This window comes from Falco biarmicus, chromosome 1 (genome assembly GCF_023638135.1).
Source record: "Falco biarmicus isolate bFalBia1 chromosome 1, bFalBia1.pri, whole genome shotgun sequence".
NCBI classification, from domain to species: Eukaryota; Metazoa; Chordata; class Aves; order Falconiformes; family Falconidae; genus Falco; species Falco biarmicus.
This window is the reverse complement of record NC_079288.1, coordinates 2979401-3007347: the sequence shown is the minus strand read 5'-3', so window position 1 is coordinate 3007347 and position 27947 is coordinate 2979401. Positions and strand designations below refer to the sequence as shown.

Below are 27947 nucleotides of genomic sequence, written 5' to 3'. Positions count from 1 at the left end.
CAACTGTGCAAGTGGTGTCGGAAGAAGGAGATACTCTTCACCCCAGAAAAGGAAATGCAGCTCCCACAGGATTTCACACACCTCAGTCCTGCTCTCTGCTTCCTGGTTTTCCCTCTGTCCCAGTGCACTCCTCTTCTCCTCTCCAGCTCCCAGAGGTGCTCTCTGGGACAGGACTTGTTTGCGGGGCATCTATTACTGTTGGCATCTTTACATCATTTAAAGACCTCCCAAGGGTTGGGTCCCCTCTTGCTGTGTGACAGACAAGATTTCTCTGTTAAAGAAGTGAGGGTCTGCGTGTAAGAGCAGAGATACAGGAGGAGGGAAACCAGTGTATGGCACAAGTCCACTCAAACCAGCAACCACCACAGCAGAATGGTCTCTCTCACCAGCAGCATCTCCAGGGGCACAAACCACAAAATGCTGATGAAAAAAACCCCAACAGGAATGGATCATACAAGCTGTCATTAAATTAGGAGGCTCAGGGCTTGAGGTCTCCACTGCTGCTGCTATCTCCAGGGCACTAAATGCAACTCTTCCCTTTTACTGAGTTCCCGTTTCCCAGAGCTGAGTGTATGAACAGGTGACCAAACTGTTCGGTGATTTCACTTACCCATTTCCCAGGGGTGGGGAGTAGGAATGGAGCTGTTGTGCAACCAGGAGGGAAATATCTTTCTAAATACATGTCCTCCAACTGCCAAAATATGTTTTGAAGGCAAGTGGGGAATGTACACAAGCAGTGATTGCAACACAGCCACTGCTGCAGATTATATAAAGAGAATTGAACTCAATATTTTCTGTGAGAGTTTTAACCTTTGCAAATGAGCTGGGCACAGGAAGAACATACCCGAGCTGTCAGGAGGAAAATCATAGAAACACAGAAAGGTTTGGGTTGGAAGGGACCATAAAAATCATCTGGTTCCACCCCCCTGCCCTGGGCAGGGACCCCTCCCCACCAGTCCAGGTTGCCCCCAGCCCCGTCCAGCCCGGCCTGGGACACTGCCAGGGATGGGGCACCCACAGCTGCTCTGGGCACCCCGTGCCGGTGTCCTGCCACCCTCACAGGGGAGGATTTCTTCCTAATATCCAATCTAATTGTCCCCTCTTTCAGTTTGAAGCCATTTCCCCTTGTCCTATCACTACATGCCCTGCTAAGAAGTTTGCCCCCCTCTTTTAATAGGCCCCCTTTAAGTACTGAAAGGCTGCAATAAGCCCCCCCTGGAGCCTTCTCTTCTCCAGGCTGAACAACCCAGGCTGCTTTCTGGAGGGAGGAGTGAAAAGCACTGGTCCCAGTGCAGAGGGAGGGCAGGGGTGAGTGCACTGGCAGAGCCAGGCTCACAGAGACAGTAAACATGAGTGACTACAACCACTTGGCCACCAGCCCTGGGCCCTCTTCAGCCACCTCCATCCCCAGGGGATGATGTTTGAGCTGCTCAGCTGTTCCTGATGGTCCACAGCAGTGATGACATATGAGGGAGTAATGGTGGTTTCTATAGTGACATTTATTGGAAGGCTATAAAAATAGAGTGCAAATTTCAATAGGATGTTATTAAACACATAATAGGGAAATAGTCCCATAGATTGGTGGGAGAGGGGCCCAGAAGGTTGGCAGCGTGTCCAGATTCCCTGATGCACCCAGATCCACCGAGCAAAGCCTCAGTCCCCAGAGACGGGGCATGACCCTTCTTTCTGCAAATCTTTCTGTCCCCACGCTTGACAAGAGCTCTCACCAGGGCAGGCACTACTTCATCAACCAGACACTGGAAAGGCAGCCTGGGGTAGGGCTCAGCGAGACACCAGCAGAGTCCAGGTGAAATGTCTTCTGCATCAGAGAGGAGCCCTCAGCTGATGCTTGCTGGAAAGGCAGTCTGTTCCTTCTCTTTGTGGTATGCTGATAACGGTAGTAAATATGTGCAGTATCACATCAGTTGGGTTAATACTGAGTAATGTGTACATGAACATCTTAGACCTTTAACAGTCCTCCTGCTGAAGTTGTTTCCATTCAAAAGTTCCATCCAAAGTCAGATCAAAATTATCCTTTTCCTGCTCTCGGGAGAGTTCCAAGAACACCTGAAATGGGCAAGATAACACTGATTATTCCTCTGACTTTCAGTAGAAACGGCGATGCTCCTTTGCAGGAGGTACAGCTCCCCAACCCCTATGAGAGTTGTGTGTAGCAGCTTTGTGTGGGGAGCACATACACAGCAGCTCAGACCTCCAGTGCTCTCTGATATAAGATGCTGAGAGGCACTGGCTGCCCGTAGGTGTATGCATAGAGTAGGCTTCACCCACCAATGGACTGACATAAACATTCCTCATCTTTGCCACCAGCCTTGTACAAGCAGCAATAACCTGCAGCTTCAGGAACAAACATAGAAGCTGGGCGTGGGTATCCACCGAGGGCACCCACCCCCTGGATGTGTGGTGTGCCTGGCCCCAGTGAGTGGAGTCAGGTAGCAACACTTTGCCTAGACTTGTTCCCACCATGCTAAATCCCAGCTGTGAAAAGAGCCAAACCATTTTTCACCACTTTCCCAGTAAAAGACCCATTGCCCACCACCCCCACACAGTGGAGCAGCCTTCTGCTCCTGCACCAGCCTGGATCTCACTATGGCTTTTGTTCCTGCACACGCCTTTAGCATGTCTAGCCTCGAAACCACCTGCCTGAGCCAGAGTATTCAAAGAGAAGCTGTACTCCTCGAGGTTGCGGTTTCGTTTGGCTGTGGAGAAATGGAAGGAGAGTCAAAAATTAGCAGTCTGTGTTCCACCTTTTCAAAAAGTCATCTTCTTTTGCCTTTACCTTCCTCTAGTTTGCAGAAAGACTGCGACAGGGGCAGTGCATCTTCCATTGGGACCTTGTAGACTAGAAAAGAGGGAAACCTTGAAGAAAAAGAAGAAAAGAGATTCTTTCTCTGTATCGAGGTTCTGGGATTAAAACTTTCTGTCACGCCATGAGATGGATGTATGGATATTTTGCTGCAGGGATCACAGCAGGGTTGGATGTGGTGACATTACCAAATCAGATCCCCATACAGGGACTCTGAGCTCTTCATCCCTCTCCAACTGAGATCCCGTTTCTGCCGACCACACTGGGCACATTTTAGGGATGAGGTAGTGTTGAAAACACCGTTCATCCCATATTTTGTACTTACCGCTCCTGACGAGCTGCACTTGGAAAAATCCTCAAAATCTCAGCATGGAGAAGATCAGTGTGCTCTGGATCCTTGACCTTAATTTCCAGCAGATAGCCTTTGCCAAACTTGTTCTTCAGGTACTGAATGGAGCCAATGCACCTGCAGGGAAGGGAGGAAAAATGAGAGTTGTCAGTGTGAAACCATGGGTGCCCCACCATTTGCTCCTTCCCGAATTGTACAGCCGGTGAAATCGCAAGGAGCACTTCATAACACCCATGGCGATGGGCTCAGGTAGGTGAGGCAGGGGGAGAAGCCCCTGTCCCTGCATGGACCCTTTCCTGGCTCCGCCGCGTGCCGGCCGTGCTGCTGCCCACCGTAGCTGCCCAGACACCATGATGGCCACGCGGTCACACACTGCCTCCGCCTCCTCCATGTAGTGCGTCGTCAGGATGGCTCCCGACTCCTTGGTTTTCAGGGCAGCACGAATCGTTTTCCTTGAGGACAAGGTGGGAGAAGAAAAAGTTAACACTCCCTAGGGATATCAGGCTCTTATACTTTTGTCTTTCCAAATGCTTTTCCCATAAAACAAGTGTAAAAGCTTTACATACAGCAATTTTAGACTGATGTGCACATGGTAATACTTGGAAATAATGAAAAAAAAAATATTTTTGACTTAGGTGCCTCTGTGACTTCTTCCAAATCCCATATATGACTGTCCCCGAGTTTGGAACAAGGACGAAGGTAAAATGTTTCTTTCTTTCCCCTTGCTCCTGCTTTAGCTATAGAGAACCAAGAAAATGGAGTTTCCAATAAAACCACTGGCATGTGATGAGCAGCGCCAGCTAACTGCAGATAGGGTAAAACACTTTACCAAACCTTAGGCATCTCCTCTTGTCTTCCAACCCCTTTACCACCGTGGTGGCAGAGTGCCTGAGGTCCTACTCACCAAACACAGCGCTGCCCACTGGGGTCTGTGCCAGTTGATGGCTCATCCAGGAGCAGGACCATGGGGTTGCCCAGCATGCACATGGCGAAGCACAGCTACAACAGGGAAAGGGGCTTGGGTCAAACCTTTTGCAGTCCCTGGCACTCTGTCTACAAAGAGCTGCAGACAGCATCACTTCATTTATGGGAATCGAGGTTCTGATTCCTAGGAAACGTGGTTTTGGAAAAGGCTGATTTCCATCACCCCACCGTGGGAGCCAACATGATGCTCTCCTGGGTAGCTCAGAGCACAGGTAGGTCCCTCTGCTCACGGAGGGTTTTTTTGATTTGTGCTGTCAGCATTGCAGTTCTCATTATAGCTAAAACAAAACACACCTTTCTGGTTATCCCAGCAGATAATTTTCTGGCTTTCTTTTTTAAATAGTCTTGAAGCTGCAGAGCATTCACTATTCTGCGGGGAAAAGGAACAAGCAAAAAAGGAATACTTTTCTTAATCCAAAGCAATACTTTTACCACGGATTCCCAAAACGATAAGAAAAAGGAACTTTCTTCCCCTTGCTCTTGGCTCCTGCTTGCTTTCTTTAAACATTTACTGTGTTATTAAAATCTAAGTGAATATTTGAAGCAAAGTGTACTGAATAAACCACAAGCTCTTTTCTAAACCCATCGTTACTGTCAACAGCATTATAAATCCATTCCACCTTGCCAGTGTCAGCTGAGTAGGCAGTGCTTAAGCACCCTTTCTTGTAGTGCCAAACTATAACACCAGAGATTTCAGAAATGCTTCCTAAAGATAACATACTTAAAAGGACATTAGTGGTAAATTTATCCCCACTAAATGCACTTAGGCAAATCGGAGATTTTCTTAACCCACTCTCTTAATCACGGCATTTAGCACAAAATCACTTTTGCAGCTCCATTTCCTGAGTTTTTTCCAAGGTTGGCTGTGATTCACAGTGAATTTTGACTTTCTGGTCCCCTCCCCATGCCCTAGGACTAGGGGATAAACCACTGACCAACCCCTGGAAGCACCCTCCATCCGTACCGGTTGACAGCAGCAGCCATCTCCTCCTTGCACACCCCTTTCACGGCTGCATAGACCTTCAGGTGTTCGTGCACGGTGAGGTCTGGCCAGAGCGGGTCCTCCTGCGGGCAGTACCCCAGGAAGGCGGGCGTGTGGTCCTGGGGGTGGGGGTCTGCTCCATCTCCCCTCTTCATCAGCACCTGCGCAACCAGGCTGGTCGGTTTGCTCTCATAGAGCCTTGCCAAGATACAAGGGTCTGGTGCAGAGGAAGATCGCGGGCTTCACTGGGATTTAGATGGGGAAACCCAAAGAGCAGGGGAATGATTGTGCAACCCTCATTGACATGTTTTCTAAATATAAACACGGCCAAATAGGGTAGGTGCACCTGCTTGTCCAAGTTAGAAGTAGGTCACAATATTTTTAATAATGCATTACTTAATAGCACAATGAATTCAGTTAGAATCTTGATCACTAATAATGCTTTGAAAAAATATATAGCTTAGCCTAGGTGCAAGGTTTGCACTTGCACTTTTATCACAGATCTATCTCTTTCCTCCAGATGCCTCCTACCTGTCCAGCTGTCGGTGTCGTTTCTCCAGCAATCATTTTGATAGCTGTGCTTTTACCAGCTCCGTTGGGCCCCAGAAGTCCTAATACTTCTCCTGGAATAAATACATATAATTTCTTATTTGACTCTCCATTTGACAAATACATCAGGCACAGTCCCACAAAAGAAAAAAAAAAAAAAGTAAAAGAGCTTGCTAATATCAAAGATCATGTAAAAGTAAAGAATACAAATATATGCTCTGGGAGCCTGTAATGTTATAACTCTGAGCGATGCTGCAAGTCTGAGGATTGCTCCCAGGTCTCTCAGGAGCCACTGCTGAAGTGGCTCTTGGAGAGAGGGGGCTGTGTTATTTTAGATAATGGAGAGTCAATGATAACTAATAGGATGCATCCACATCATGTCGTTCGTTAACACATCAGCCACAGATGGAACATGCCTTAACCACAGAGCAAATAGGTTTGACCTTTATGTCATTGCTTAGCTAACTGAGAATCTGCAGAGAATTAACTCTCTGGGTGTGATCAGGGCTCCAAAAAGGTCTAGGAGAACAGTTCCAGTTCTCACCTTTTTTAACACAGAAGGAAACATTTTTGGTGGCCATTTTCTTCTTCTTCTTAAAAACTGAACCAGCTTGCTTTATTTTATATTCCTTGCACAGATTGCTGACAATAATGACTGATTTCTAAAAGCAAGGAGGAAGAAGAAAGATTAATCTATTATACCAGATAGCATTAATATTTCAGTAATATTTTTCCATTAAAAAAGGTAGAAAACCTTCTAAAGATCTTTGAATTTGTTTTATAGTTCACTGAGAATATGAGGTGCAACAGGGCACTTTATTGTCCACATTCCTCTTAACAGCTTGCTTCTCCATCCGGATGGGACCCACACTGCACGTTTGGGAGCCTGGTTTTCCCAGTGAGAATAACAAAGCCAGAGCACGGACCTGCACTTACTGATACCTGGTGGTTTGTTTTTCACCAGTGGGCTTCTTACTGGTATAAAATAAACCAAGGACAACGCTTAGCCATACCCCCTCCTGGCCTGGAGCCGCTATGGCATCTCTCACTGCTGCTCTTTCAGCTTTAACATCTTCGTCTTCCTCTTCGAGCTCCTCAGGGTGCTGGTGGCTGCTTGCTCTCCTTGGGGAGATTCTACAAACCCAGGAGATTCACCTCAGCATTTTGTTCTTTACCCTTGTTTCTTCACCAATGCATTTTGGATAGACCTAGAGGGAATGTCCCTCTGGTTCAATGTTTCTTGTGTTTTTGTTTTTTTTTTAATTTATTATTATTTATTTAATATTTATAACCTTTCTGTTATACAAAGAATCAAGCTGGTACACCTACACAGCACAGGCAGCACTGTGGGGAGGTACTAACAAGACTGAGTGATGTTTTACATGAGCATAACACTGTAGTATTTAAGTGCCTATTTCAGTTATGAAAAGTGACCAGTATTAAAAAAAATATTGAAAAATAGGGACACAAAGGCAACGAAAGCTGATCAAAATGTTGTCTTCAAGGAAAAGCAATGTGGTAGGATTTTACCTCCCACGCCCGTGGTGCATGCATGTTTATACAAACCTAAATATTGGGTCCTTTCTCAGAACTGCTCCTCCGTATTTTATCTCCAAATATCGAAGAAGAAAAATGAAACCGACGGAATGGATATAAGGCTGAAAAAAAAAGGTTGTCACATTAAACAGCCTTGCCTTCCATCTTCCTATGGCTGAAACCGAGAAGGTGGTGGCAGTGTTATAAAATATGTGGGGGGAAAACATAATATGCAAAAATAAATTCCATGAACATCTAAACTGAGGGTAATCCTGAGGATCTTGAACTCTGGTATCACTTACCAATACTGCAGAAAATACCCATGGTGGAAGAAAAACACAATTCACAAAGTAATGGGGCAGCATTAAGTGATCTGGGCTTATTCCATTTTCCCTTCCCCATTTCAAAGGGGTGAGGTTATTTTCGCACAGGAAGGTGATCTGCCATCCAGACCCACCGAGATCCTCCTTCTGCATGAAATGAGCTCAGGGTTCTTGCCTGCTTCTTTGTAACTGAGGATGGGGTTTAGAAGACACACATTCCTAAACAAAAATAATCTTAAATGTTTTCTTACTGCGAAGACAGCTATTAGTACATCATGCTGTTGAGTCACACCAAACATGTCAGCATCTTCTATAAAGATCTATAAGAATAAATAAATAAATAAATAAAAACAACACAATGAAGACCTGTAATTCTTCAGTATAGTGCTGGCTAATTTTGGAAGCAAACAACATATAATTTGAAAATGTACAAAACCTTCTGATTGACCCAAAATATTCACCAGACAGATGAACAAATACAGATGTTTACTTGGGCATCCCAGTCCTATACCAGATGACGAGCATGGCACTCAGTTCATGCATCTCCTTCTAGGGGTAATGGCCCGGCACAGGAAAACACCTGGATCCCTCTCCTTTGGTGTTCCAGTGGAGAAGAGATGGAGGTGAGTGGGACAGGATAGAGGAGGAGTCTCTTCTACTTCAGCTTCATTCCCAAGTCATTTATGGCTCATGAACGGTGTTGCACATAGCTGGAGGGTTTTGTTAAATTCTTAGCTGGTTTTCCATGACCACCCTCAGTTGACATGGGGTAAATCACCTTGTGAGTGTTCTTAGTTCTCACACGGTTTCCATGCAAAGTCAGATGCGTAACTTCAAGTTTTCTCTTATGACTGTTCAAGCCAAATTGCTCAACTTTGCATGGAAACAGTGTTATCCGTAATCTACAGATGCAGCTCAGCTGCGCAAGAAGTAGCCCCTAGCCATAATGAACAGCTGGAAAAACTAGATGTGATCTGAAATGGTCACCTAACGATGCACTCCGGCCATTTGGAAAATCCTACCCATTAGAGGAAACTAATGAGCCTTCCCAGAACGCAGCATAACGTTACCATGACTGTGCTCACGAGGACACAGAGTTGTGTTTTGCGCTGGGTGCCTCTCCTTGCCCAGTGCCACCACTTACCTGATGGCGGCTGATAATTACAGCCATCAGTGGGTATATGGGAATCAGGAGAGACATAACGTAGAGGGAGACTTGAGGATCAATTAAGAAATCCATGACTCTGCTGATGATGTAAGAAACAAAACATACCTAGAAATAAAACAAGAGGATAACTTAGCTGATGGGAAGCGTTGCACTCCTCACTGGTCTTAAAAATTGTGTGGGTCTACCTTTTCAATTCCCTGTTGAATTTCTAAAAATGGACAAAAAATACAAAGACGAGAAACAACGAGGGTTCAGGAGGTCCTCATCCACCTCTGCCTGAGGTCGTTTGGGTCAGCTGGGGAAACTTCTTCCCAGACACAGGGATGCTTCAGCAGAAGAGCAAAGCACAGGATCCTGTCCTGTTCTTTCCCATCCTGGCTCATGCCAAAGAACTCATCTTCTTCCAGGTCAGGCTTGGGCTATCTGCATCTAACCTGATGGCTCATGTCTCAGCACCTTACCTCTTGGATGTGAGGTGCCAAACAGAGCAATAAATAACTTTTTTTGCCTCCATTCCTGCCCCAGCTCAGGGTAGATCCAAGCATTTCCCTGTGCCACAGCAGGATTGTGGGAACAGAACATGATGACATGAATTTAATATAGACTTGACTGCTATAGAACACATGCCCGTATTTATGTTCTGCGTCTATAGTTGGGTGTTTGGACCTCTTGTTCATCCTTAAGATTGCAAAATACATTTCTGTAAGCCCTACAGCACATCACCCAGCCACATGCTTACCACTACGAGGATAAAAGACCAAAAATCACAGTTCCATCCGTTGCGAAAGACGAAGGAGATCACATAGATGAAGAGAATGATAGAAATTCCATAGCCAAAAGTAGTCATGATCTACAGGAAAAACAAGGCTTTCACTGGAGAAAATGGAGTGATGTAAACAACCAGAAACCTATATATCTATGAACGCAGTTCAGTTTAAATAATCATACGTTAAGGTCAAGGCATTCAGAAATTGCCACAATTTTACTGCAAAATTAAGGCAAGATTTATTGCCTTTTATTTCCATCTGAGAACACACAAATGATAGGAGGTGAAACAAGGAGAAGGTCAGGAAGCCTCTGGGACCCAGGGGTGTGCCAGCACCGTCTGCACCCACGGTGTCTCAGCTACCCTTACACATGCTCAAAATATTACCCCAGTCCCTCCCTATTGAACCAGCAACCACCAGAATGGGGTGTACCAGCAAGAAGAGGTTGTCGATGCTCCCGGAAACGTTGCTCATTGCGAACTGAAGCCCAAACATCGAGAAGAGAAGGAACCAGCACAGTGGGATGTCTACCAGTGCCTGGCCGCACCAGTATGCCGAGGGAAAGAGCCCCGAGATCCGCAGCTGGGCGCGAGCTCCCACCTGGGAAGGCACGATGCAAAGGACAGTTTATTGTCGGTGTCTGGCTGGCCAACAGCACCCGTGGGAATGGCTCCAGGAAATAAAAAGCTAACAAAAAGCTGTTATCATTGTGATACCAGGGTAAAATTCAACCTCTTTTTGTCTTTTAGCATTTTGTGATGGCTGCAAAGCTGCACATGGCAATACAGAGGAAAACACCTCAAGCTGCCCATCATATTCAAACATCCTTTGTGGCAATGCAGTTGTAACCCCTTCTGCCCACCCCACATCTGCTCCATTCCAAGGAATTTACCTTGTAATCCTGCATGTAGCCCATTGCAAGGTGAGGAGGAAAACCAGGGAATAACAACAGCATATAAACAAGGTAAAAAGAAATAAAATAATCCCAGAACTGTGAATCACCTATCTGGAAACAGAAGAAGAAAGCATTTATAGGAAACGTTCACAGTGTAATGGCTAGATGCAACAATTCCTCTTACTGCATTTCTCATGAAGTACAGGGCAGTATGAAGACAAAGTGGGATCGGAAACCAAATATTGGCAGGAGGAAAGTTTTCCCCAAACCACAGCCCTGCAAAATGCCTGCCACTGGTGAGGAGATATGGGTGGTGCAGGTCCCACTCCTCCATCCAGACTTGTGGTGAGCTCTCTTCTGTGAACTGATGTGCTGCAGCTTGAATAACATGACGTAGAGAATAAGGAACATCCTGAAGAAACCCACCCAGCTACCCTTTCCATGCAGCAGACCTCAAGACCCACAAGGGAAAAATTAGCTTGTTTTCCTGAAGTCAAACGTGATGGTTCCAGAGCTACCACCGAGGGAGATGGGTTTGCAGATACAGACAGCCCCACACAGCTTCCCATTAAAATCTGAGACCTTAAGCAGATTTCAGAACTATTTTCTGACACCTTCTGGCTGCCAGGCTCTGACACTTACAGAGAAAAATGGATGACTCCAGATCCGAATGTGCGCGGTGGAATTGAGGGCTCTCAGCAGAGCGTTGCTGATGATGTTCACAAGCACTGGGAAGCAGTTGACGGCCTCCATGTGGCATAACACAGTAAACCTGTAGCTCTTCAAAGAGCAAGAAAACAAGATGAAAATGCTTGGGTTTTCTCATCTGCAGGGCAGCTGTAGAAAAGGAGCATACCAGGAGAATCCAAGCCTGGAATAATTTTGTTTATGCCTTGTTTGCTAAAAGAACAAATTATGAGGTATTGGAAGTCTGTATAGCTGTGCTACAAAAATGTAAAGTTTGATGTGGAGGATGAGGGAGATAAGGTCTCCTCTAGCATTTACTTTACTATTTAAAACACTTTCAAATCGTGGTAACTGTGGACTTTATGCAACAGGACCGTCCCACAGGTAGAGCTGATGGAGGCACCTTGCTTAATTATTCAATGGTTGGGAAGAAATAGGAAGAGAACAAAAGTCCTCACCTGACCTTTGCGAGCCACTTTAATAGCCCCATTGTGTTTTAGCTCCTCAGTGATATTTTCCTCGTTTGTTATTTCCACTGTGAGATCTTGGCTCTCGAGCACGCGGATGAAGTCTTCAATGTCTGTGCCTGGTGTGAAAGCCAAAAGCAGAGGAATCATAACACTGAACAAGAGAGTCTTTGATGGTTTGCTTTTTAAAAAAAATCCATGACCACCAAACAAAAACAGACAAAGTCTAATAACCGTGGACATCAGAGAGCACATATGTGGCAGATCATTGCACATTAATTTTTGTGAAGTTAATGGATTTCAGTCGCACTGACTGAATTTTTGCATTGTCATTTTTTTCTGCCTTTGCTGAGTTTCTGCAAAATATATTCTCCTTTGTGATGGTCTGATGAAGCCAACAGTATCATACTCTGGCCAAGTAACATAAAATAGCATGCACTCATAGGAATGTTGAAGGTATAACTCTGGGAGCAGACCATTAATTTGACTCAGCATTAGTGAGCCCTCACTGGCGTATGGTGCCTGGCTTGAGAATCCCACACTATGAAAATGCAGAAATTGTTCGGACAGAGGTCTGGATTTGGGGCAGGGAAAGAACTGTGTCCCTTCTAATCTCATCTGCTGTGACATCCCTTTTCACATCACTGTGTCAGGATCTCACCAGCTGCTGAAGCCAAAGTGGGCTTCATTCACAACCCTTTAAAAATGATGCCTATGCTTGAAACCATCACCCCTTAGATCCCCCATGGTCCTACAACCATCTGCTCTTTCACTTATTTTCCTTTGCAACAGCAAGAAGCCCCAGAATAGGAAAGGATGAGGGAAGGTTCATTGCCCTCACCTGTGTTGTTTTGGACCAGGAGGCTGGTCATCTCCGAGCAAGCCCTCTTCCCTCGGGGCAAGAAGTACCGCGCAGATGAGAGCTCCCAGACATTCACACTCTGCCAGACAGCAACCAGGGCCAGTTGCAAAACCAGGGGAAGTAGAAAAACCACATAGAGCAGCAAACTACATTAAGAAAGAGATGGATAAACACTCTGAAAACAGATATTCAGCAGAATGCATTTGCATGTTAGGAAAGGTTTACTATATTCAAGTTGCCCGACTCTCTGTTAAAAATTTTTGGCAATTTCAGAAGTCTCAAACCTTGCTCATTCACAAAAGCCCTCAAAATTTAGCAGGGAGAAGACCTCAGATCTGGAGCACTCAACTTTTTAGGGCCATTAAATGCCTTTCAAACTTCCTTAAGATATCAGTTTTTCATAAATCGGCATCTCCCTTGTGTTTCTTGTGCCCCACCAGGAAATGCCAGCTTAAGAACAGCGGGGCCAAGTGAATTCAGACAGTGGTAACAAGGGAGAAGCTTAAAAAACATTAAAGAAGTCTGAAAGTAGTATTTTTCCCTCTTTTCTCTGTACACACTAGTTCATTTTAGAACTTCTTCCTGCATCTGAAATAAAAGTGTTTATAAATGATTCTTCAGAAAGAAAATGGTTTTCCCTTGCATAAACCACTCACTATAGAAATGAAAAAGCACAAAAGGGGGATTTTGTATTGCTGGCACTGCAAAGGAAGAAGCTTTCTTCTCCTCTGACAGCAGGTTACCAAGACCATTCCTAGCCCAGACCTCATATTAATTAATCCAAATGCTTATCAAAACAGGGAAAACTGTTCCCCACTGCTGCAACTGTGGCCAGTTCCAGATCTGCAAAAGCGAATCATTTTGGTACTTACATTGACCGCAGGTTTTTCACTGAACTCTTCAGCTTTAAGAAGTGCACCCATGCCATGGCAGAGACTTGCTGCCTCCAGAGCGCTGAGCCACTGACTGCTGCCTTCCTGGTGTCCGAGAGCAGCAGGGAGCCCAGCTCTGTCTCATCAGGGCATCGCTGTCCTGCCTCTGCCCACTCCTCCCCGTGCTCATCTGCAGAGAGTTTTGCATGTTTATGTCTAAGATCAGCTTCTGAGTCGAAATGTGTGAAAAATTAAAAGCCACCCAGTAATCAACTGTTGGAGGCATGCCCAGGGTTATTGCAAAGCAGCCGTTCTCCCTGGCTGTGCACTGTATAGCTGCAGCCACGATGGTACCTTCTTGATCTGCTGTGTTTCCCTCCTCCAGCCTCAGGAAGACATCCTCCAGGGTTGTCATGCTAACTCCGTAATTGACAATTCCCTGGTCAGAGCAGCTGTCGAGGCCGCTGAACAGATCTGCAATACAAGTGCATTCGAGGTTTCAAACATGAGCATATATCTCCAGACCAGACTTTGGCTCAGCTGAGTCAACCTGACTGGAGCATCTCCAGTGAGACAGGGAAAACGATAAAGCAGCTAGCTGCCAGGATACAAAGGGTCTGGAGGAACCCAAGGCTGCCAGATCTATAGCTGATTGAAGATGATTTTCTGCTTAGCACCCGCATTTCAGACTATGCATCCGCGGGACTGTCAGACTGAACGTGATGGACATGGTGAGTGAGGGTCTGCCTGGTGCCGCTGTAGGTACGGAGCGGTACCAGTTGTACCGAGTTTTCTCTTGTCACTATCTTCTCGTTTAACAAAAAGAAAAATAATCTCTCAGTAACACAGGTAGCCCAGTTTAGCCTGCCAGGTTTTTCATTAGAAACAGTAGAAAAGCATTTGTTGCATGTTTTTATCTTAAACATATGGATGCTAGAATTGTGGGGGGGAGACCAAAATGCAACAGTTCTAAAGCCTTTATGTGATTCCTCTAGAAAACCTCCCTCTTTATTTCTCTTCTCCCCTCCCCACGTGATTATTTTTTCCTTATGGACAATTCTCAAGTATTTTAATATACATCACCTGGGAATTTATTCACGTTTTCTAATGGCAGTTTGTATCTCAGCTCGTATTGACTGTGTCCTGAGAATATGACGTTGGGGATGTACCGTTTAACCAGAGATGTCACGCTTTCTAAGTCACAAGACTCGCTGACATGGATCCTGTTCAGTTGAAGAAAACCAGATGCTTAGTTTTGAAAAAATACCCCACCCAAACAAACAACACCCACCACTATTTGCTAGGGTGCATAAAAAGACAGCTCCAGCGTGCTTCATTTATTCCTGACTCTGCAGTAAAGTGCTGCTTCCATTAATTTAACTGAACATTAATTCAGTTAGTTTTATTGTTTTGACATCTGGTCTACAGTTTCCCCCTTACAGTCACCCTGGTGGCTCCTTGTACATGCATGTGCCCAGAGAGCAGCTGCTGGAGCTGAAGTAGATACCTTAAATGATAGCAAATCCCCCATTTTCTCTTCAAGAACAGAGAAGAACCAACACACTTCAGCCTCCCATGCGAGATAAAAGCCTTGCGGTCTAAAGAAAGAAAAAGTGAAGGGAATTTATACTGTAGAGCAGTGGTTCAAAACTTTTTTTTGCAACTGAACCTCATGTGAGCTTTGGCTTTGTGCTCCAGGGTGATTCTGCAGAGATGCTCTAGGCTGAGCCTGCGCTTACCTGCCAGGATATCGGCCTCGTCCATGAACTGGGTACTGAACAGGATCACCCGACCAGCTCTGTACTCCCTGAGGAGGCTCCACACCTGGTGCCTGGAAAGGGGATCCAGCCCAGCCGTTGGCTCATCCAGGAACAAAACCTGCAGAAAGGGTGCAAGCAGGAATTCCTCACTGCCGGAGCAAAAGCACATCTTTTGGGTTTGGGTTCTCCTGGGAGCCTCAGCTCCTGAAGGCAAGAGACCCAGGCCACCTTTTGTGCAAGGGCAGCTATTGTGGGAGCTGTGCAAGAGGTCAGGGAATCACAGACTCATAGAATCATTTAGGTTGGAAAAGACCTTTAAGATCATCAAGTCCAACTGTGGAACTACTTATCTGCTTTAAAACTAGGTTAGCAAAATGGGTTTTGAATTTAACAAAGTTAAATTATTAAATTTATTTATTTCATGAGTGCTTTAAAGAGGTCTGAAACCATGCACGAACCTCTAGCCAAGTTTTATGTAGCCAAGCATAACGTTTTAGTTGTGTTGGACCTTACCCTTTCCTATGTTACAGAGCTGTGCCTGCTGCTTTACCTGGGGGTTTCCAAGCATGGCTATTCCAATGGATAACTTTCGTTTTTGCCCACCACTCAGTTTCTCAGCTTGAGTATCTTGAATGTTACTGATATCCAGCAGTTCCAAAATGTTTTGCACCTAGAACAGCACAAGGATGTCCCTTCTCAGCACCAGTTGTCCTTCCATCCTTTATCAGCCATGAAGGACATCTGGCTGGGACTGCAAGCACAGTTTCTAAGAGCATGTACCGAGGTCTATGACCACCAGCAGAAGCAGCCACTACAGGGGCTGCAGCATCCCCTCATCTCCTTGGGTTGAGTAGAGGAATCACTGTGGTTGCATCAGGACCACAAACTTGCCTACTAACCTGGTCAAAGCTTGACACCAGCTTTGATTTTCAGAAGACACAGCCAGGTGGACCCTTTGAGCTTCCCAGCCGCAAAAGGAGCTTTTACAGCAACGTGGGGTTTGCCTACAGCCTGACGTTGCTGCACGGTGATGCGTTCCAGGGGAACACACACTTACCTCTTGATCTACCTCCTTGGACTTGATGCCCTTGATTTCTGCAAAAGTTTTCAAGTTTTCTTTCACTGTTAAGACTTCAAACTGTATGTCGGATTGTGGGCAGATGCCGATCATCTCTCTAATTGCTTCCCTATCTCCTATTTCAGAGAGTCTGTAGTCATATATGGTTGCAGAGCCTGTTCACAGGAATAAATGTGGCGGGGTGGGATGAACTGGTCTTCACAGCTTTTGCATCAAGCCCAACCCATCCCACCCTTTGCCATCCTACCTTCAGAAGGCAAAGTGAGTCCACTGAGCACATTTAACAGTGTTGTCTTTCCAGCCCCACTGTGGCCGAGTAAAGCGGTGATCTGACCCTCATAAACATTTAAAGACAAACCTTCAATGAAAACAACATCACGTTTGGGAAGAAATGAGGCTTGACTCACCTTCAACTCATTGTTGAAGGCAAGACAAGTCAAGAAGTGTAAGAACTAAGTAGCAATAATTAGCCAAAAGTGCATTAAGCAATGTAGGGCAAAGTTCTGCAAACCTTTAAATACAGTGTAAGAAGCTGCTTTGTGTTTAACAGGAAAAACAGAAACACAACAACAGAAAAAATCCCACCCTTTCTACTCCTTAATCATATTAAAAATAGAATATCAGTAAAAATGGAACAAAGTAGTAATCAGTTGCATCAATTAATATCTTAGATAGCTTGAAAAGTTATGCAGGTGTGGTTTTATTTCTTTGACAGACTGAAATGTTTGCACTGTTTTTCCTCATCTTTAACAGCAATCAGTATCACAGATTTCATACCTCTTAAAGCATCTATCTTCTTGTCCTTCTTTTTATATGCTTTTTTGATATTGTTGAGCCTAAAAGGAAGGTAAGAATAATATTATTTCAGGATTCCTGTAAATACATTTCCCTGGTGCCCTTTTTCACTCTTATGGCCCTTAATTTAAAATGACAGAAGTGACATGAAAAGCAAGACTCAGAAGCAGGCCTGAGGTTCAGCAGGGTTCAGCATGCTCTGTGCACGGGCGTGAGCATCACCAGGCAGTGACCATCGCTGGTGACCAGCATGAGGCACACAGCACCGGAGCACCAAGCCTTGCAAAGACAAGGCGAAGCCCATGGTAACAGGTGGCTGGTTTACAACAGGCTGCCCTCCCCATTCTCCTTGGGGTCCCTAACGGACATTTAACAAAGTCCACAGCAAAAAAACCCCTGTTAGTTTTTAATCTGAATTTTTCTAGTTTTCACCAGTAGTGACCAGCCTGAATTATCTGTTTATCTCATCTACGTTTTATCTCTACTTTTTCTTTGTGAAATAAAGTGTTTTGCAAGAGCCTCATGAACATGAAAACAGCTTGGGTAAGTCAAAACAAAGCTGATGGCAGAAGCGGTGGTCCGTGGGAGCATGACACCCAAGCCACCCAACTCAAAAAGCATGAATGGCAATTTCTTCTCTCTTAACCTGATGGCTTCCTTCCCCATGAATTCGGGGGGCATCGGCTCTATGTCATCACCGAGGAGCTCCTCAGGGCTCGCTGCAGTTCTGGGCATCTCCCTGGTGGAGCCTTTCCTGCTCCGCACCCAGTACGAGGGCTTCAGGCAGAAAAAAGGAGGATCTGGGATGCCGTATTTGCCTGACAGGAAAGCAAAGAAGATGACCTGTCATTAACCGAAGCCACAGCAAAGACACCATCCTAGACTAACCATTTAGGAGGTTCTAATAAGTACTTGGTTGCCTCAAAATTGGTACTTTATCCAGTTGTAAAAAGAGGTTTGGAGCTAGCATAGAGGAGACAAGAAGGTTGGCTTCAGGGCTGTATCTAATGAATTCAGTATTTTACTTAATTCATTAAAATAACTCCCCCCACACACACTTTTGTACTATTTTCTCATAAACAGTTCAACAGCAGTATAATTAGAAAGAGTAAACACTAAATACTTTGTGATCTTTGATTTGGGTATTACCAGTGTGTGCCATAGGCAGAAAAGTCACTCAAGTAATATAATACATTTCTTTTCGACCAAAACCTATTTTGGTTAATTCAGAGGATGGAGCAGCCCATGATTTCTTGGAGAAGATACCACACGCAATTCATATAAATCAAAAATATAGAAGAAGAAAGTGTGATCATAAGCGTACCTGGAAGAACTTTGTCGAAATACATAGCTAACAGCATGTACAAGACTGAGTCAAAGACCAGCATAATGTAAGTTGAAAATAAAAAGTATGATTCCTCCATAAGGTTAGAGAAAGAGAAACCCATTCCATATTTTTCTAAATGGAAAATCTGAAATAAAAGGACAAAGAAGAATAATTTTCGGTCTGGAAAATTATGTACATGGCATCAATCCATGGACACAATTGACTTTGTTAATCCAGAATTTTCTGACTGATTTTTCTACCTTTCTTTCTAGTGAGGAAAGGAAATAAATTTACTCCATGCAGAGATGTTATGTTTTCACACATACAGAAGCAAAAGAAATTATTAGAGTTCTATAGAAAATCATTCAAGAAACATAATATTGGCACCCTTGACGTAACAGTCACAACAAGGACAGAATAATTTTACATAGTGATTGATTTAACCATATGGTAAATTAATAGTAAACGCTGTTTCTTTTCTGCTGCTGCAGAAATTTCCTCTCCCAGGCAGATTTTTATATGTCAGGAAATCAGATATTAAAAAACTGGAGCTAGAAAGTATCGCTCAGAGCTATGGAGATAGGACTGAAGGAAAACTGGGAAACTCCACAGAATTATCACAAGCAGGGATGGAGGAAGGATGGCTGCAGCAGGAGTCTTGAATTGGGTTTGTGCAATCTCTGTTGCCAGGAAGAGCTGCCGCAGCGAGAGGGGAATGAGCGGGCAGCGACGAGCTGATGTCCCCAAGTCAACTCCTGTGTGCCTGGGGTCCAGCCCTGGAGGATAATGGTGCTGTTGTGTGTGGCGATGGGCTTGCTGGAGCTTCCTCGGGTTCCAGTGGATTCTACAGAAGTGCACAATGGCAGATTATTTGTGATGAGGGCTGTGGTTTTCTTTGCATTCATTGGCTTTTTAGATGAATGGGGGCATTGGAGCCCACTTTTCTGCCCAACAGCAACTAGGCTGGCATGGAGGTTTCACAACGGGAAGCTGATATGAGCAAGAAGTACCTGAGGATTTTACAGATGTAGGAAAGCTGGTCTTCTAAAATGAAGACTGTGACTTCCTATGCCTTTATCAGCAAAGCACAGCACTGTCTGTGACAAAACGTACTCCATCCCCACCGAACGCACCCAGGACAGAAGCTACTGGTTCAGTTGCAGAGATGGCACCCCATACCTTTGCAATGCCAGCATTAAATGCAAAAGGACAGAAGAGACTGAGAAACCACTTCAGTGGTTCTGGAATATTCTCTATCAGCACTGCGAGGCTCAGGCATCCAAAGAGAAAGGTGGTGAGGAACCCAAAGGAACTGGCAAGTTTGGAGGTCCTTAAGAGGGAGCAGAGCATGAAAACCAGGTGGATCTGTAAGAACAGAAGTTTCCTTCAATCACTGAAAAAAATAAATAGCTTTAAGAGTAGCACTTCCATTTGCCAGGCAAACAGAGCTCTGGTGAGCTGAGTCCATGTAATAAAATACACTAAAGTCCTCCTTGGTGGGCTGATCTGAGTTTCAAGCTGGATCTTTTACAGCCAGCCTACTGCCTGTCAGACCTCCAGGCTGCAATTCAGATCACCACTGCTGCCTCAGAGAGTCCACTCAGCTATTAATATTAATATGACCATGCAAAGGGTACAGTCCTGCGCACTGTGCAAAAGGCTCTGGAGTAATGTTTAGGCTCAACATAGTAAGAAGTCACATGGTGGGAAAATTTGGCTTTAAAACCTGACTTACACATGCTAGGCCATACAGGAAAAACAGCAGTAAGACCGCAGGGAAGCTGCTGAGGTAGAAAGCATCCTGCACCACGACAGCTGTAAGCAGGCAGGAGAGGACCATCACGTAAAGAGCATACAGCAGACTCCAGGAGAGCCTGAGGATGGAAAAGTGGCATCACACTTTCGTTTAATGAAGAACTGTTGTTACAACTTCATCTGCATGTCAGAACTGCTTTAAAATTAAAATACTAATTATTTCCCAGGGTCAACTCGTTCACATCCTAGGCAGAGCAGATAGCGTGATCCACCTTAGGAGGAAATACCCAAGGAAGAAGAATACACCACTGACACGTTCAGCCCTCCTGGTTTGTCCTTAGAGTACCTTATGAACTCATTTAACTTATTAGCGGACTATGCAAGTGCCTAGGGGTATACTGATTTTTGGCAAATTTTCTTTAGTTAAAAAAGGACTCACCAAAATGCAATATCCTGCAGCCCCATCGTTTTCATCAATACTTTGATCTTCTTCTTTTCTCTTACAACATTCATTGATAAGAAATACATGAATGGAGAGAAACACATCACGATAGTAATCATGAAATAACTGTATTCTAGCGTAATCAAGGAGATGACGCCCCGGGACTTCATACGGACACCAGCAATTGATTTCATTTCTTCCCAAACAGAATGATTTGCCACCATCTAAAGGAATTCAAGGTCAACATCTCAGTATTTTGATTTTCTGCAGCGATATGTACTTATATAAGGAACCTTCTGATTCAACACCCCTGGATTTACTTTTTAATGCAGCTTTATAGAAGACACCGACCAGTAATGCAATAAAGCCCTGTGGGAAGGGCTCATCTGACGCGGTTGTGTGTCTGCACCTCAGCAAAACTCCATCCCTTGTCTATGGAGAGAGATAAATCCTTCAGCTTGTCCAGAGGTAAGGATCCAGAGACTCAAATCACTCGTGCTCACAGGGTCCTGTTTCTCTCCCCATGAAAGCCGCCTGGAGAGCTGGAGGTGCACAGCCAGGTGGAATGGCCCCTGCCCTGGTATACTTTTGGGGAATAATTTGGAAAGGAAGGGCGAGAAATGACAGATGTCCCTACTTTGAAATCGAGTCGTCCAGCAGATACACATACCACCCAGTCTCCTGCAAGGATTGCCTTTTCTTTGGAATCTGAGAAATTTTCTAAATCAAATAGTGGTATCATGCCCGGTTCCTAGCCTTTAAGAGAAATCATCATTTTGAAAAGAAACAAAAGTTAGTACAAATCTTAAAAATTAAATCAAAACGTGTTATTTCCTTCATGAACTGCTGATTGCATTCAGGTTCCTGCCTGAATGTTTTCATTCATTGCTTGAATTTCATTCATTTAACAATTCATTCAATTGTTGCTGCCAATAATATTCAGGTAGCCAAGATTTTTAAAATATTTGGCTTTCTGCAAAATTTTCTGACAAGCCCATCCCTTACTACTGCCACGGAACAACTTGTCTTTCCTGTACCAAGTTTAAAATAAAAGGACACTTACATACACATAAATTCAATTTACCTCGATGATAGCAGCATCGATGCTGGACTGCAGGGAGAGGAAGCCTTTGTACCAGTACCTGGGGCTGTAACAGTGCCGCAAGGAGAAGTTGTAACAGTTATCTGCAAGGATGAAAGGTGAAGGGCATCACAGGTAAGAGCACCGAAATGTAATTAGTTTTCCATACAAAAGTGGTTGATAAGCATGCATATGCACTATGGGGAACTCTTCAAATGGACAGCAGCCCACTGACAAAACAAAAGACAACCTAACAATTTATTAAATCACTTGATATATATGGATTATGCCAACAAAGTGATGCCTATCCATGTCAGGCAACCACCCGCCCGTAAATTCTCATTTTGTGTTACCTATGTATCCAAAGTTGTCATTTGGGATAGCTACGTTGCCAATAGGAAATCTGAGGTGATAGGAGAAGTTGTTCTTAAATACAACTCCTATTAACTCATTATTTGAAATCCAGGCTTCTTCCAGGGCTCTCTCGTTTTCCAGTGCCTCTAGTTTTACACCTGTAGCGTGTAAGAAAAATATTGCGATGAGCTTCCGTAGGTCTGGAAATGTGTGCACAGGCATTGGGTGTATATTCTACTTTTTTAGCATGGCAATTCCTCCTTTCCAGTTCTCCTTACTGGACAGGCTGGCACCTCAAAATCCTTTATACTACACCAGTTGTGAAGAAGCATACCTCAAAAGAATGAGCCAAGGTGTTGTAATAGTATTAGTCTACATAGGAATATCAGGTAAGGCAGAGCTTTACAGCTCAAGCACACACTGGCCTCACTAGTAATTTAAATACTAGAGAATAAATATTTGTGAGAATGGAGGATTCATATGAATTTTCTCTACTGACCAAAGATACTGGAGAACGACTAAAACACATTTAATACATTGAACATGGGTTAAAAATAAAATGGCAAAGCAAAATACTTCAAAAGCAAAACATACCCATCATTACAGAGTTCAAGGCGACTTTATTCATGATCTGCCTTGTGGTGACAGTGATGGGAGTAAAAGCGATGGTGACCCCAGCGGAGTCATAGGCAGGGTCATCTAGCTGCCCGAGGTGGCTGTAAGGCACTTCGGGGTAGCGGATGTTCACAATGAACACGCTCATGATGAACATCAGTGGCAGGAAGAGCAGAGACAGCATCCACTCCTAGGCAAGGGGGAGAGCGGGGAGGAGAATTTGATAATGTAACAGTAGAAGAGCATATTCTCTGCGGGACTGAAATATAAACAAGAGGCACTCACAGTCACACTGGTTTTTTAGACATCGACTAACTAACACAGTCTTTGCATTGCACCCATCACCTCAGTAAATTACTCTGCTCAAAGAGCCCATCTGCACTCTCATGTCACATAAAAGACAGAAATATTACCAGCTAAAAAAGTGTCAAAGTGTTCATTACCAGGCAAGCATTTCAAAAGTACTTCAACTTTTAATTAAAAAAAAAAAATAATTGGCATTTAGGGGCAGGCAGCGATTGGCTGCTCTCAATGGTTAGCTACTCACTTTTTTTTTTTTTTTAGCTTACCTCAAAGCTCTGCATCTTCATCCTCTGCTTGACAATTAGATTCTTCCACAAGAGAATTTTAATTTGCTGAAATACACTCATCTTTCTCTGAAGTGTCTGCATCTTTGAACCTACAAACATTTTTTTAAAAAAATTACTTTTAAATACAACAAAAGCTAGAGCAGCAGTGGCTGCTTTTATTTGCACAGTCCTTGCACACGTGAACAATGATTTTTTTCCCCCCTTTTTTACTGCAAGAGAGCAAGCTAAGCAACTGAGACCTCGTGTGCTGAGCACAAGCCCAGCTTTGAGCAGTGAGGGACCAAGAGACATCATCATCCTCAACGCAGCCCCAGGCTTTGCAGCTAAGCAGTAAGATGCTGAGGATAACCAGGATTCCACGCTTCTGTGCACAGTATGGTAAGGCTGGGAGGAGTTATATATGAAATAAATAAGGGAAGATGATACTAGATGGCCTAATTGACTTGGGTGGCCTTAATATCCAAGAAACAACAATAATGTGGTCAATTAAAATCACTAAAATCTTTCTGAATGTAATTTTAACGTGCTGTAGGCTTCACACCAAGAAGTGTTGAGCAACTCCTGGCTGTGGCGTGAGCTGAGCTCATACGGAAAGCAGTGTCAACTGAAGGCAAGTGGGAGCTACGAGAGAACAAATTCTTGGAAGTGTGTTGGGAGAGCTGTTGTTGTCGGGGATATTAATGGAAAATGAGTGAGAAACAGATAGCCACGAGCATGTGTTGGTGTGGTACTCCAAAAGACGTGTCAGTGTCCTTAAAAAGACGTGGTCAAAGCAAACCAAGGATTTGTTGCCTGGGTTAGTGCTGGTGGTGGAAACGTCAAGAAACAAGCATAAAGGTGGCTGTCAGAGTAAATTTTGCAGATCAGCTATGTCCATATTAACCATCAGTAAAATAATCATGAGTGCCTTTAATGAGCAAAAGGACTAAGTACGTACATGCAAAGGAGCTACACTCACATAGCCAGCCTGCTCTGCTGTCATACAAGTAGCTAAAATATGCTTTCAAACAGGATCTTGTTCCCCTATAAGTGAAATCTCAGGTAGAAATATCAGAGCATTTGTAGACCTAATCCCTTCAAACCTCCCCATCATATTGAAGGAAGATTTATGTTGCCCTGTTCCCTTTGGGGGATGATGCCTCGCAGTGCTGACAGTCAAGACAGAGTTTATCTTCTTCCAAATATTGATATTCAGCCTGCAGGAGAGGCACATGTCTGCTGTAACACTGCAGCAGGCACCAAAATGCTGGAAAAGCAGCTGCAACAAATGGCCTTCCCCAGGTACACACTGCAAACACACACACTGGCACGGCACGGCACGAGGATGGTGCAGGGACCTTGGCTCAGGGGCAGGAACCTGCCGTTTTGCTGCCGCTTTCTGAATAGATTTTTCTCTTACAGATGATCTCATTAAATCCAGGCACATAAAAATTTGAATTTAGCCCACACTAATGATCTCCAAACTTCCTTGAGGAAACTGTGAAGTTAAACTTGCAATTGCTTGGTCGCTTTTTCACCTAACAAAAGCAAGGTCTAAGACAGTACATATCACTCGTATGCATTCCCACAACCGAAACGGGAATTGCGTCACGGCTAAAGCAGGTTTCCAGTTTCTCCTTCGTTTTAATAGTCACAGAGAGTAACCCCCGACAAGCTGACACAGCGAGGTCCTGGGTGGGATGGAGAGCCGGTGCCCCAGGTATCCATCACAGCTGTCACACGTGCCCCCCTCCCCCGTCGCCCCTCAGTGCTGCCAGACCCCCTGCTGCGCGGCTGCAGAGTTTGGACAGCTGGGGGAAATGAGCCAGAACTCATTTCATTGCTCCTTCAGTATTTCCAGGGTAATTTTTAAGAGCCTAAAATGAACAGAAGAGTTTTTTTTAATTCAATCTTCAGCTTACACTGCATGTAGGGAAAGAAATCTGCTCCTTGTATGTGATGGATTACTTAAAATACTGAGCTGTGGTGAACCTACCACATCTTCTGAGCACTAAGACGCACTGGAAATGCACCTCTGCCATAAACTGAGCTGCATTTGAGTGTTATTTCATATCAAAGTAAGGTTAAAGAGACACTATTGCCTTTAAATAGTCACTAAGCTTAATCACAGGCTTAACTCAGCCTGTTAGAATGATGCCCAATGTCCTGCCTACGCATTCATTATCTCACCCAGTATTATTAATGGTGTAACTAATCAGTGGATGTTTGCATACCTTTTAAATAACAACTTTTATTTGCTTTAAGAAGAACATTTAAGCCTTACCTTAATGGGAAGGTTTGAAAGGAATCCAGAGCTTGTCCTTTGCAGTGTGCCTGTAAAAGTGGAGATGCCCAGCCTCCCTGGGATGGACTTGCCGGTTGTCCCAGTGGCTCTCAGTGCTCCTTTGTCCACGCACTCATTTTTTCACTCAGGCACTTCTGCCAAAAGGCATTCCTCACACCATCATTTGGCTTTTCCCTGACTTCTTCCCCCCTTCCTCCTTGGCAGAGCTTCAGATTTATTTATGTTATAAAAAGCAAACAGAGCATATTGCTATTGAGTTGCTGGAGCGGATTCTCTGAAAAGTTACTCAGAAAATTCTTGAGTCTTGGCCAAGAGAAGAAAAATGAGCCCAACAACAAACCACACAAAAATCCTTTCTCTGGCAAACTCTGTTATGTTTCTCAGTGCAGTGAGAGAGGCTGAAGTCAACTGCAGCATCACGGCACGATTCTGCAGGCGGGGGAGCAAACGGTGGCTCTCGCTTATCTCCAAAAGGCAAAGGCTGTGTTTGCAAATGGTGTCAGTGCCACCAGCCCCGGTGCAGGAAGAGCAATGAAGTGCCGTCTCCTGGATAGCAACAGCTCTTCTGATTAAAAAACTTATTGTAAATGTTAAAAGAAATTTCTCTTGATTAGCTCTGTGCTACTAAAGGGAAGGGGGTTGATTGCATCCCCCGGCGGAGAGCACGGCTGAGGAGCGCGCCTGTCCCTGGGTCACCCACCGCAGCACGGCTGAGGGACAGGCGGTGGGAGGGAGCAGCCACCATCTGGGACAGAGGCTGGGCTTGCAAATGCCGAGGAGCTGGATCTGCTTCCCTTTGCTCTGCCTAGTGGGAAAAAAAACACTCCTAAGGTTTAAATAACATTCAGATGTTTCGGAGCTAGGCAGGCTCCAGAGGCGTAGTAAGTGAGGATACAGAATGAAGTTAAGACCTGTTCCCAGTACATCTCCTAGGTGTACAGACCTCCTCCTCCCTTTTCAGACCCTCCTTGCAAAGGGAGAAAATACCCAAACCCACCTAAAGTAGAAAAATAGATATGCCGGGTCCCAGTCAGTGAAGCTCAAGGAAAGACCTCCCTGCCCCACCTCCTTGACAGTGCACAAATGTTTGGAGACCCATATGGAAAGCAGTTCCCTGGGTCTGTAGGGTGGCTTCCTTGGGGGCTTTTCCTGGCAGGAGCAGCCCATTACCGAGTCACGGCAGCCACCTGCTTGCCTGCATCCCTGCCTGCATTGCCTAGCCACTCATCTGCGCCTGCGTCAGCCACCTGCGTCCTCCCTCCCTGCATAACCCATACCTGATTCACCAGCATCATCCACATGAACCCAGGGGACTCACAGCGTGGGTGAGGTCTTGCTGCTGTGGCTGTCCCATGGGGTGGCACTGTCCATCCTCCAGTGGGTGCCCAGCCCGGCCTTTCCTGGGTGCTTGGGGACAGGACACCAGGGCAAATGCCTGACTGCCTGAATGTAGGGAGCTTCTATTTTATTTATTGTTTAAAGCTAACTCTGGTGGGCAGATGTCTAAGAAGGGACACTGATCTGCTCAGAAAGGGTCAGCGTGGGTGTTGGTGAGGAGCCCACCCTGCCCTCCTAACCATGAAAGCAAGTCAAGCACACCCGTGTGGCCAGAAGACCTGTTCGGCCTGCTGTCCTGCTCCAGCATTACTCTGGGTTAAAGCACGTCTTATTTTAACTCCAGATTTATATTTTTTAAAGATGCTGATCTAGGAGCTGCCAGTTTTCATTACACTTTTCCAGGTACTGCAGAGTCCTTTCCTGTCTCTGTGTCCCCAGCAGTGGGGACCAGAGATGGGCCAAGGTGGCCTGAGCTGGAACACACAACAGCAGCAGTTTTTGGGTCAAGACACAGCCCCACGCCTCTCCACCAGAAAACACCACCTTTGCTGTTCACATGACACCTGCCAGGGCTGCTTCCCAAAACTGAGCAAGCCAAAGCCCTGGTGTCCTCCTGGCACAGATGAGTTTCCCCTGAGCCAGCAGAACCTGTGTGGGCAAGAAGGCCAGTGGGAGCCCAGGGTGCATTAGGAGGAACGTGGCCATCTCCTCTACTGCTCTACTCCTCTACTACTCCTACTACAATCCTCCCCCCTCTACTCTGCCATGGTGAGGCCACTTCTGGAGTGTCCAGTTCTGGGCTCCCCAGTTCAAGAGAGACAGGGAACTGCTGGAGAGGGTCCAGCAGAGGCTGCAAAGCTGGTGAGGGGAAAGGAGCATCTCCTTTAGGAGGAAAGGCTGGGAGAGCTGGGCCTGCATAGCCTGGAGAAGACCGAGGGGATCTTACCCATGCACACAAATACCTTAGGGGCACGTGCCAAGAGGACGGGGCCAGGCTCTTTTCAGTGGTGCCCAGCGACAGGACAAGGGGCAACGGGCACAAACTGCAACCCAAGAAGTTCCTTCTGGATATGGGGAAGAACTTCCTTACCTTGAGGGTGACAGAGCACTGGAACAGGCTGCCCAGAGAGGCTGCGGAGCCTCCTTCTCTGGAGACGTACAAAACCCACCTGGATGTGATCCTGAGCAACCTGCTGTAGATGAACCTGGGGCTAGATGATCTCCAGAAGTCCCTTCCAGCCCTGACCATGCTGTGATTCTGTG

The 27947-nt window shown here is 45.2% G+C and overlaps 1 protein-coding gene across 3 annotated transcripts; it reads right to left on the bottom strand.

Moving 5' to 3' along the window:
* Positions 1-1480: 1480 nt before the first annotated feature.
* LOC130154118 (ATP-binding cassette sub-family A member 10-like) lies at positions 1481-26066 on the bottom strand. Of its 3 annotated transcripts, XM_056349883.1 has the most exons (39): positions 25326-26063; positions 23042-23151; positions 22452-22662; positions 21857-22015; positions 21507-21607; positions 20420-20646; positions 19961-20099; positions 19405-19590; positions 18223-18370; positions 17545-17716; positions 16881-16939; positions 16351-16461; positions 16083-16258; positions 15576-15695; positions 15005-15143; positions 14773-14863; positions 14349-14488; positions 13620-13739; positions 13266-13455; positions 12373-12539; positions 11523-11650; positions 11020-11157; positions 10375-10488; positions 9915-10082; positions 9455-9565; positions 8692-8820; positions 7799-7867; positions 7255-7346; positions 6702-6822; positions 6233-6350; positions 5671-5762; positions 5122-5300; positions 4452-4527; positions 4078-4172; positions 3506-3625; positions 3150-3290; positions 2798-2877; positions 2662-2717; positions 1481-2067 (listed from the first exon to the last, which is right to left on the bottom strand). In XM_056349883.1, the coding sequence occupies exons 2-39, from the start codon at positions 23141-23143 to the stop codon at positions 1969-1971; spliced, it is 4884 nt and encodes a 1627-aa protein (XP_056205858.1). In that variant the 5' UTR covers positions 23144-23151; positions 25326-26063; the 3' UTR covers positions 1481-1968. The 3 variants fall into 3 exon arrangements, with proteins under 3 accessions (XP_056205858.1, XP_056205868.1, XP_056205878.1); XM_056349893.1 differs by lacking the exons at positions 22452-22662; positions 23042-23151; positions 25326-26063 and having other exon boundaries at positions 20743-21607; positions 21857-21905; XM_056349903.1 differs by lacking the exons at positions 1481-2067; positions 2662-2717; positions 2798-2877; ... (2 more) ...; positions 4078-4172; positions 4452-4527 and having other exon boundaries at positions 5248-5384; positions 25326-26066.
* Positions 26067-27947: the final 1881 nt, after the last annotated feature.